This window comes from Fulmarus glacialis, unplaced genomic scaffold (assembly GCF_000690835.1).
Source record: "Fulmarus glacialis isolate BGI_N327 unplaced genomic scaffold, ASM69083v1 scaffold12924, whole genome shotgun sequence".
Classification (NCBI taxonomy): domain Eukaryota; kingdom Metazoa; phylum Chordata; class Aves; order Procellariiformes; family Procellariidae; genus Fulmarus; species Fulmarus glacialis.
This window is the reverse complement of record NW_009209982.1, coordinates 24,397-35,786: the sequence shown is the minus strand read 5'-3', so window position 1 is coordinate 35,786 and position 11,390 is coordinate 24,397. Positions and strand designations below refer to the sequence as shown.

The 11,390-nt window shown below is 34.2% G+C and overlaps 1 protein-coding gene across 1 annotated transcript in view; it reads left to right on the top strand.

Moving 5' to 3' along the window:
• Positions 1 to 552: 552 nt before the first annotated feature.
• The window catches only part of TBC1D19 (TBC1 domain family, member 19), a gene marked incomplete at both ends in the record, with an annotated part of 34,711 nt that continues 23,873 nt past the window's right edge, over positions 553 to 11,390 (top strand). The window contains 5 exons of the mRNA XM_009577025.1: positions 553 to 625; positions 1,381 to 1,426; positions 3,217 to 3,292; positions 10,066 to 10,140; positions 11,104 to 11,167. Coding sequence (XP_009575320.1) covers positions 553 to 625; positions 1,381 to 1,426; positions 3,217 to 3,292; positions 10,066 to 10,140; positions 11,104 to 11,167 — 334 coding nt within the window. The remainder of the gene's footprint in view (positions 626 to 1,380; positions 1,427 to 3,216; positions 3,293 to 10,065; positions 10,141 to 11,103; positions 11,168 to 11,390) is intronic.

The window sequence follows — 11,390 nt, the reverse complement described above, 5'->3', positions numbered from 1 at the left end:
GGCTGTATATACCTGGTAGTGCAGTACAGTGGGGAATGTTTGGTCCACAGTTTTTATTTGAAGTTTGAAGATGGCATTTCTTACCTGAAAGAGGTGAACTGTGGGAGGTTAAGTGAGAAGTTATGGAACATTTTCAGTTTGATTCTTTCATGTAGATTACAGTCAGTGGCTTCTAGTTATTTACTTGTGTAGCTTATGACCAATTCTTTAATGTGTAGAGTCTAGCATTTGTGCTAAGCATGTGGGGTACTTGCTCAGAATATTAAGCATATATGTCACTGGATATTCCCCCTCCCTTCTCTCTCCTTCCCCACATACAGCTTTTAGCACTGATGTAAAAGCAAAGACATCGAGTGAGGAGAAAGTTGGCTTTTTTTGGCTGCAATTTTTTGGCTGCAATTACCATTGTCAAGTTAGTAGGAAGCAGTTCGCTTTGTGTGTAACCTTAAGCATGTATGTTTCTTGTTTCATAACTTAAAATACACAATTTACATTCTTTTTAGTGCTTGCTTGATGCTTATTTATTTGTTAATTTTCTATTTTTCATATTAGGTTAGCCTGCACAAACCAGAAATTAAACTGGAATCACTAAAAGAAGATATTAAGGATTTTCTGAAGACGTCAGGTTTGTAATACTTCATTGATACATTTGTGGTAGTATAGATCCACATAAGAATATATGTGGCATACATGATGAAAATAGTAGTTTGTGCAGCTTGGTGTCTTGTTGCTGACAATAGCCAGAAGCAGGCATTCAGTGATTCCAGATTATTAAATGAGATAGAGAAAATTAAAAGGGAAAAAGTTCTTGGATTCCAGCAGCATTTTGAAAAACATACTATGCAAAGAAGTGATTTTATCATTTTATAAGGTACTGGTAATTTTTTTGAAAGTTCTGAATGATACAAGAGTTCAGCCACTTCTGAAAATGGAAATTAGCGTTCATGGAGGTACTTTTGAAAATTTTACCCTTAGTTAAATTTCTAATTTCCATTGGAAGTCGTAGGCTATGTAACTATAATGTGAAGCTTTGATGAAAAGTTATAGAAGTTTTATAATAATCATGAATGCTGTGTCTATTAATATTTGTAATTGTTTTAATAATAAGATGGCTTTGAAAAAATAGCGTATAATTATTTAACCAAAACTGTTGTAATTATTTCAGCAGCAGTTGGAAATAAAGGATATTCAACCTTTATAGAGGTCTCAACTTGCATTTTTTCCTACCTTAATTAGCTTAAGGTTTCTTCGTCTCTTCCTGTCTATTTGGTAGGTAGACATGAATTGAGACAGGGCAGAAAATGTAAAGCAACCTCTGATTCATGTTCCATTGGTATTAATTCCTAAACTTGTCTTCTGGATATTTTTTTATTTTAACAGGTTGGGAAAAGAAGCTTCAGAATGCTGTTTATAGTGAACTCAACATGTGAGTTTATTTAGTATTTTTATTTAGTAAGTTCTACTCACATGATTTACTTCGATTCATTTGTATATATAGGTGTAGGATGTGTTACTATCATCTGCAACATCTGTCATACCAAGGGTGCCTACTTCATTTCTGGTTTTAAAGTGCCATTATTTCTTTTTCATCCTAGTGAAAATACTGAACTCAAGTACATTTTAAAGAATGAGTGAAACAAATACCACCACATTGTTTAGTTACTTTAGTAATTTCTTTGTTGTTTTACTTCCAAAGGTACCAGCAGTCATAATATAATTCTTGTGTAGCTGAGGTAGTTGCTGCAAATGAATTTTAATTATTTTCAAATGTTTATGACAGCATTGCACATGTTTGTTGCATTAATTATTAAAAAAATCTTTAAGATACTGGATCTCTAGACTTACTAGATCAGTACTCATCGTGCTTGGGATATGGTTATAAACACACTGAAATTTGTGAAATTCCCTTTTTATTATTGTTCAGCGAACTTTGGATTAGACTTATGTGAAGCATAAGTTGCCTTTACCTTCTGGCAAGGTGGAAAGGTGAATTTTGTAACAGGTATAGCCATAAATGCAACTGTATAATAAGAAACGTGTATGCAAATGTGTTTGTGGTAATTTAAATAAGCTTATTGGAGTTACCAGTTTTGAACAACATGTCTTAGTAGTATGAGGGACTCAATTCAGCAAAATACTTGTAAATGTATCTGTTAGTAAGGATTCATCTCCATCATATATTTCAAGGGACTTGTCTCTTGGACTAATGCTTATGCTTTCTTTGAGTTCACGGAAATAAGCTGCAAACAATAATGAAATCAGCCCTGGAAAATTGAAATTAGCTAAGAATACCATGATTTCATGAGCACTGTGGAAAAGCCAACAAACAGTATTGCTGAAATCTGTGAATATCGATTCCATTTTACACGTAGGCACAGAATTGTCCAGAAGAAATTAGCAGCAAGTAAAGAATGACCTTACCAGTTAAAAATGGGAAGAAATTTGGGGAGGATTTTCCAAAATCATGTGATAGGAACTGATTGCATACATATAAACAAATGAAAATTCAGGCTAACTATAAGAGAAGCTTTGTGTAAATTTTGTTTCCTGAAAGACATTTGAGAAAGTTAAAATTAAGTTGGATGAAATGTTTGGCAATAACTCATTGGAAATAATCTGCATTAATGGAAGACAAATTAGTGTTTTGGTTTGGTTTGGTTTTTTTAGTTTTGTTCCAGCTTTTATATTTTGGCATAATGCAGTTTATGAATGGATATTCAACTTTGCTTAGGTCAACACCACAAAGTTCTAATTACTTAGGACATGTACACGTTCACTATTGATTTTTAAAAGGAAATTCTCCAAAAAATATATTGTCTCTTGAAAAAATACAATATCCTGGCTAGTAAAAGTTCCAGGGAGTCATAAAGATGACATGATGTGAAGAGGATACACTTCTAAAATACCTTATTTGTCCATAGAATTATTTGATTTTATTTTACAAATATGTGAAATTATGAGGAAGTATTATTTTTAATGTAAGAAGAACTCATGTTGAAATGTTATTAATACTTACATATCTTTATATTGTTTGTGTCCATAGGAAAGAATGAGGAAGAAATACTAAAAATAATGTTTATTTTTAGTTCTTGATCAACATACACAGTGGTTTTACTAATGCTGTCATGAAAGAAGTTATGTTTAGGTTTACAAATATAGGATTAATTAAGCAAAATAAAAATCTGGACATTTAAAATATACTATACTTTCTTTAAGGTTTCCTTCGCCCTGTCATCCTGCAGCACCACCTGAGCATATGAAAGAACCATTAGCTTATATGAGGAAAGCACAGGTTGGTTGTTACCAATTTTACCGTTCATATCAGACCTTTGATTAGTATTTGAGATTTACTCTGTATAATGTTACTGTACAATTTCTAGGTTTTATACCTTAGGAAAAGCACAAATTTGCAATTGCATCAAAGTTAATAATAATGTTGTATATGTGACATTTTACATACATACAAAAAATGCTCAAGTAATTCTCCAACCACGAAAGAAGTAGGATGTAGTGGCAGGTAGGTGAATATTGTAGAATAGAGACAATGTGAAATACGTCAAGGAGGAGAATTTGATTTTGTTGGGAAGAAGAAAAAGTGTAGCTATAGGTCATTTCACTTAGGGTTACAAAAATACTGTTATGAAGAGACACTGGCAGGCAGTTTGGCAATGAAAGACAACAGGCTGCAGAGATAGTGAGATCTTCAGGAAGAAGAGATATATTTAGTATTTAGAAATGTGAAAGGAAGATGAAAAGTATAGAGCAAGGGAGCTTAAGGCATATGGAAGGAGAATAAGAGAAACTGGACTGTAAAAGATTAAATGAGGATTTTTGGTGTCAGGAAAAAAGATATTTTTGCTTTGTTGGTTTTATTTTTTCACCAATATATGCCATTTGAAATAAATGTTAAAAATCACATTAAAGTATAAAAAAAAATGCTTCTAGAATATGATCTGACCAAAATATCTGAGGTAAGGGTAAAATTGTATTTAACTCAACTGTGCCTAGAAATATATTGCAGTATTCTTTTACAAGGTATTCAACAAATTGTGTTACTTTTTCAATCATATTGTTGTGTATTCCGGTAAGTCTTATCTTGCTGTCATGGGTTTCAGTCTTTAGCATTTGTGGACAAAGATCGTATTAAATAATTTTTCTTCTGTGATGTGAAATGTAATGCCACAATTTACTGCCTGAAAATAATCACTCTTACCAGTTTACTAATGCGAAAACCACAGATTGTATCTCTGTGTATGTTTGTCTAAACCAGTTTCATTGGTTATTATTTTATAAAAGTGTATACAATACTTACGATAACCAGTATTTTTTAGTTCTATGTGGAAAGGACTGTTTTTCTAATAGTTTAGGAATGAGTAGGAGAAGTCCTATCTTTACTAGTTTCAAAATTTCATAGCCCTATTTCAAAGAGTATTATGCATCCATATCCTCTGGGGTGGGTAAACCTTGGTAGGCAGCTCAGCCACTTGCTCGCTCCCTCCCAGCAGAATCGGGGAGAGAATCAGAAGGAAAAAGTGAGAAAACTTGTGATAAAGACAGATAAAGACAGTTTAATAGGTAAAGCAAAAGCTACGCATGCCAGGAAAGCAAAATAGGAATGCATTCACTACTTCCCATTGGCAGGCAGGTATTCAGCCATCTCCAGGAAAGCAGAATTCATCATGCATGATGGTTACTTGGGCAGACAACACTGTAACTCCAAACGTCCCCCCTTCCTCCTTTTTTCTTCCAGTTTTTTTATTCAGAGCATGACGTTATATGGTATGGAATATCCCTTTGCTCATTTGGGGTCAGCTGTTCTAGCTCTGTTCCCTCCCAGCTTCTTGTGCACCCTCAGCCTATTCGCTGGTGGGGCAGCATGAGAAACAGAAAAGGCCTTGACGCTATGTACAAACCGTTCAGCAATAGCTAAAACAACATTGGTGTGTTATCAACGCCATTTTGGTCACAAATCCAAAACACAGCACCATACCAGCTACTATGAAGAAAATTAACTCTATCCTAGCCAAAATCAGTAGATCCTCTTTCAAATCCTTTCTTGAAATACAACTCTTCAATAAAGGCATATGAATTCTTTTCATAGAGAAATATTGATAAATGGTGATAGTTGCGAAACAGTAATAAATACACGGTTAGGGATTTAACATTATATTTTCTAAAACCACTGAGGTATGTGTGAGCGTTTAATTTTCAAGATGCACACACGTTTATCACTGTAGGTAATAGGTCTACAAGCAAACAATCATGATCAGATCAGTTGAATCACAACTAGGTTTTATTTTGTTAGCTTCTTGATTAAAGAGCAGTAAACAATGTAAAAAGCTTACAAAGTCAGTGTTTCCATGAGTTTGTTTGTTTGTGTAAAATATTTGGAAATAGCTAAAATGCAAACATACATGTTACTAATACCTTTTGGGAGAGAAATGAAAGTGGAAACTTACCAATTTACTTCCATTAGGTATCGGAAATCTAATTAATGTTTTGAAGGTAGAAGACTGTTTTTGTTTCATTTGTAGGTAGATTTTTTCACCTTATTTGTCTCTTAGCATCACAACAGTTGGAAAAGAATATTTTGGTGCTATGAACAAGATTTGTCCTAGTAGAAAAATGTTTTCCATGTAAGTGATACTCTATTTTTATTATGCACAGCCACTGTTTAAGATGCTGTTTCCATTGTTATTAGCTCATCGACATTTTCTTTATCCTTTTCTATCTTAATTAATTTTGCTCTACTTCAGAATTCTGGAAAGAAGGGTAATACTCTCTGAAAACCATCTTATTTTGATATCAGTTATTGGAATGACTTTGAATCAGTAATTAAAACTATATTAGTATTTTTCTAGAGTAGATATTAAAATGTTCATAACTAACCCTTTTTCTCCTCAAATTGGTTCTGTTTTCTCATTCTTAGGTGGCAGACTAAAGTTTTTATACTGTATTCTCTTCACTACCTCAAAAGAAAAACAGCTTTCTAGGAAAGGATAGATACTATTCATTGCTCTATTAACGGCAATGAATAGTAATGCTGTAAATTATTCATGTAGTTGTGGTATTGTCCAGTGTAGAAAAAGTACTGCCATTAATATTTAAATATCTTTGAATATTAATGTAACATAATGTGTATTTTCTAATCGTGTGCTGGAGAGCTGGACCTGTGTTTGGGTCGAGATAGATCACTGGGTACAGCTGCTTGAGTCTGTCATTGTTTAGGTCTTTCCTAGACAGAGAAATACTAGGTCTTTTTTGTTGTTGTTGTTGTTTCCTGAAAAATGTCAGATATAATATTTAGGACCTTTCTTTAAAACATCAGGTTATTTCACATCTCTGGTGTTTTCTGAGCTGTTTGGTCTGCTTACAATTCTAGGGAGATAGCTCACCTCTTCCTAAATGGTAGGTTTATCTGAAATTTGTGCAGTCAGAAACATAACTCTGGGTGATCTTCTGCGATACGGTCTACCTTCCTGAAGGTAGGGCAGTTCTTAAAACTAGGGTACTGGAGTACATTCACAAAAATGAGAATTCTGATGTACTGCTTCAGGAAATCTTAAGGGTAATTCAGTGTGTTTTACTTGAGTAGCATCAACTGGTTATCTAAAAATACAGGGAGCCTGAAAAGATAAATTCTTCTCTGCTGGGCTGCACTTCAGAATTCTGGGAAGATAGAAGACCATAATTGTCTGTGTTTTAACCTGTTTGTCCCTTGCTTCGTTAGATTCTTTATCTCCATGCTTCTAGCCAATTCTGTGAAGATCTTACTGAAGTGGAGCTTTGCTAAAGCAAATCCTTTCCTCCCAGTACTTAAATTTTCCTACGGTCCTCTTTGTTCATTTTCAGATCTTGCATTTTGAAGAAAGTCCATGCATAAACAACAGGCTTGATTAGAAAATTACTGTGAAGTACATTGCTATATTTGCTATTGATATTCTGGTAGGTTTTTTGCCCAGCTAAGACCAGATTCCCCATGTTGTACATGCTATACAGACACACAATCGAAAAAGCATTCTGACCTGTAGGTTTATAGTTATGAGCTAGAGCACTCCCCAGTCCTATTTAAACTAAGAGTAACATTACAGTTGATTTCAATAGGAGTGTGGGTACTGGGAACTTCCTGAAGTATAATAGAGATGTTCCTATCCATATCCTAATTTCTCCCAGAAGAGTTAAATAATTCCTAAAGAACAAAAACCAGCTAAATTATTAATTTTCTTTCTTGAAACAGACTGGTGGACTCTGACAAAGTTATAATGACAATACTACATATTCTAATGCTGTGCTGAAGATCTGCTTAAAACATCTTCCTTCAATAGTCAATTCACCTTTCCTAGTTTCTAAATCTCTTTGAAAAATTAGATTTGAGTGCTTGAATAGTTGGTAAAGAAAAATGGTGTTTTCTTTGAGAAGTATTAAAGTCAAAAGAAATTTGATAACACTTTTATTATTCCTAGAAGAATTTCTGTTTCTTGTTACAGAAGTTGGAGTAGGGGATACTCAGATCTCTTTTAGATCATGTATTGATTTGTTTTCTTGTGTCCTAAATTAAGTTATGCCTCTTTATCAGAGGCCAAACGAAAAGTTCATGAGCATCAGAACGAGCAGTACCAACATAGTTTCTGTGTTTCTCTTCTTTTTGAAATTTACATGTTTTGATTAGAGAAAATGTACCAAATGAAATCTGTGTCCAGTCACCTTGAATTCTACCCACAGAGTAGGTCTTGTTAAGTACACTATGAAAGAATCACATTTCTGTCTAGTTTTCTAGAAGAAAGAATTTTAGGATTCACTATTGTGGAAAAAACTGTAACTAATCCTGGCTAGTTTATGCAGTTGTGACATATTTCTGTTCACTTTATTTGTTGTCCACCCCGTTTCATTTAACTGCAGTGAAAGTTTATAAATGACTTTGCTACAGGATAAATTGGATTTGTAATAGACATGTTTGAAATTGTTACCAAGTTGTAGTACTGCCTTCCTCAGTTTCAACTATTTTACTGAAGGTTATCATTGTAACCATAGCAGTCCCAGCAACATGTTTTCTTAGTGTTAAATTTTTTCATAAAATTAGAGGAATCATCTTGGAGAATTTATTGTTCCCATCAATGAAATGACTTTATGAACTCTGCCTCTGGCTTTTATTTCAGTCAAGGATACTGCGTTCTGTTTCTGCTTACTGCAGGTAACTCCGCTGTCCTGAGGAGAGGGGAGGGTGTCTTGCTTGGAGAGGCTGTGTAACCCTCGCTTTTGTTTTGACTTGGTTGCTTTTATTTGAACATCTTTTACTGGGCAGAGTCTTGAAGGCTGAATTATGGCACAGTTTATGAGTATCCAGAAGTTATTTATTACTAATGTGTTGCATCCGCAATGCAATGAACGGGTTAATGTCTGGTCTGGCAGTAGTCAGTCACACCAAGAGTATCAACCTTCGTCGCTCCTTGGAACGAGCTGGTTCTTGATCTTGCAAAGCTGCCATCTGCCTCCTCTGTGCTTCTTTTGTAGCTTTTGTATCTTGGAGCATATCCGTGCTCTTTTTTTTTCTTTTTTTTTTTTTTTTTCTCCCCTTAATTTTGATCTTGATGATTTCACTTTGGTTTTTAAACTGCTACTAACACTTCTGTATTTTGTTTTTGTTTCTACTTTCTTGTCCTATGTGGCTTAGTAGTCTTCGTGCTCTCTCACTTCTCATTTCTTCCAGCAACAAAACCCCACTTCTCAGCAAAATAGGGTACTGTAAATGCTCTACACCACCCCTCCATGAGAGAATAACCAGTTTGTGGCATGGTGTTGTTTAACTGCAGCATTTGGAAGGCATTTGAATACAATCATACAGTTAAATAAAACTATTATACAGAATATTATAAAAAATACTGCAATTTGGAAAACACTCCTTACATTAATACTCAGATCTGTTTTGTTTATGCAAGAGAAGGTGAAGGGGGATGGCTTAATTATGAGAAGAAATTTCTGGTGAAAGATAGCTATTTCGTTTGATGGAACAACTCATGAGAGGATCTTGTAAATGGAAGCTAAAAGGAAACAATTATAGACAAGATATAATTTTTATTTTTTAACAGAACATTTGAACATCTGCCCTTCCCTTCATTTCCTTCCTGTCTGATAAATTGCAGCCTCTTTTGGACAGAATTTTTAAGTTTGAGGAACATGTGGTTAGGCAGTAACTAATTGTTGTAGAATTTGTGTCTAGAGCAAATTACAAATAATAAATAGAGCTAAATGCCATTAAGAGGAGTCTTTGCATTCATTCGATTGGGGCCTGACTCATCATCCACAGGAAACTAAATTAACTGTAAAACCCACCAGTGCTGCTATGATCACGGAAGCAAAATCCTAAGTCAGTTGACTAGGAAGTCCATACTAGTTGGCATTAACTTCAGAGGAATTATCCACGGATTAGGCACCATATGATAAGTTTGAAGTCTAATGCAATAGTCTGAAGAATCTGATTGCTTTTTAAGCTGTCCACTTGCTACTGAGGTTTTGTCTACTTCTGGTTTTCTTTTTGATTAGAGAACTATTTCCTGAGCATTATTTTAGAAGACTGGTTTTTGAGCATTACAGAATACCAAATTTCTAACTTTTTTAACTTCTGAGAACATCTAAGATACCTTTTGTGGAGAAAGACTTGCACTCTCTTCAGGTCACAAAGTGGAAAAGGCATTCTCCATACACAGTTGATTGCCCTGCTTGTAATAATTTGAAAAATTTGTTGAATGTTGATATATAAGGAAGCTTGATCTTTAGGCATATGTCAAAAATCAGTAATTGTGAAATACATGCTTTTTGGAGATCTGAAATGTGAACAACTCATTTTTCTGGTTTTTTATTGTGATGTAAATGATGAAATCTGTTTGCTGTATTGTTTCCATTTAAACAAGCATGTAAATATTCCCTTAACATTTTTGCAAGATGTCAGTCAGTGACTCTTGCTATCCTTTCTTATATATGACTTTAAAAAGCTGCTTGTTATTACATGAGAAATGCAATTGGAGGAAAAAGAAATTCCATGTAATTTAATTTTTTTGTGTGTTTTAGGGAAGCTGGGAGAAGCGAATTCTAAAAAGTCTAAACAGCATGTGTACAGAACTCAGTATCCCACTAGCACAGAAGGTAATTTATTATTAACTTCCTGTTGCCAAACTGACATTTTTTGGAAATTAAGCCTCGTCTTACACACTTGTAATGTCATGTTCACTTTACACATGGTTATCAAGAGCTGCAAGGCCGATATCCAAATAATTTTCATACAGAATAATTTTCAGGAATAGTGGCAACGTATGCATCAGCTCAACTTGGGAAAAGATAAAGTCTGTAGGCAGATCTTCCTCTTTGCTAAGTACTCCTGTTACAGTACTTAGCCTCTTGAGGGAGCAGCATGTTGGAAAGCTAATTGCTACATTCATTGCTCTTAATAGAGCATTTTCGCGTGCAGACTAGCTGTGTAACTTCTAGCTGCATAGCCTGTACACAATATAGATATACTTTGTGTGCTGGAGAAAGCTATTGTTGAACTGGTACTTTAGGAGAGAGAGATACTGGTACATTGCTAATTTTGGTTGTCATTCATTCTGCTCTGTTTTGTTTTGGTTTGTTTTTTATTAACTTAGAGGCTTTAATTTTAAAGATCATGGAATTGGGGAATAATGTTAGAATGTTTTGTTCTTTATCTTTCTCCTGTTTTATATCTATGATATGTAGCAGAACCTCTATGGTTCATCATATGAGATAAAGGATGCAGCTGTGTTTGCTTTTCATGACTGTGCTAGGGACGGGAATTTGATAACAAAGTCCAACAGCTCTATGTAATGAGCAGTAAATCTTCAGTAATGTGAAACTGACTGCTAAATAGTCTAAAATTCATTGGTAAACACATGAAACTATTTAATGGGCTCCTTTTTCCCTTGAACTGGAACTTGGACTTTCCACAGGCTGGGGATAATGTGTAAGCAAAATAAGTTTGTGTTGCTAGTGCAATCTATTTTTTGAAGTGTTACATTAATTTATGTATTTGAAATAGGCATGTTTTTACTGATTCTGTTAAAAAAAGAAGAGTTACTTTCTTGTGCCTTTCAGAGGCCTGTAAGTGAACAGAAAGAACTGCTTAATAAATGGAATGAAATGGGAACTGATGAGCCAGGTAAGATCAACTAAATTTATGTGCATTAAATTTTTGTACACAGAAAAAATAGCATATATATCTTATTTATCAGTCAAAGTTTTTTGTAATCACTTCAAAGTAAACTGATTTCAATCTTTTTTTCTCATTGGTAATGTGTCAGTATGCATAAATAAATATTCATTTCATTGTTATTTTGTTTCAAGTTGTTGTACTAGCTTTGAATCATCACTGAGAGGTTATG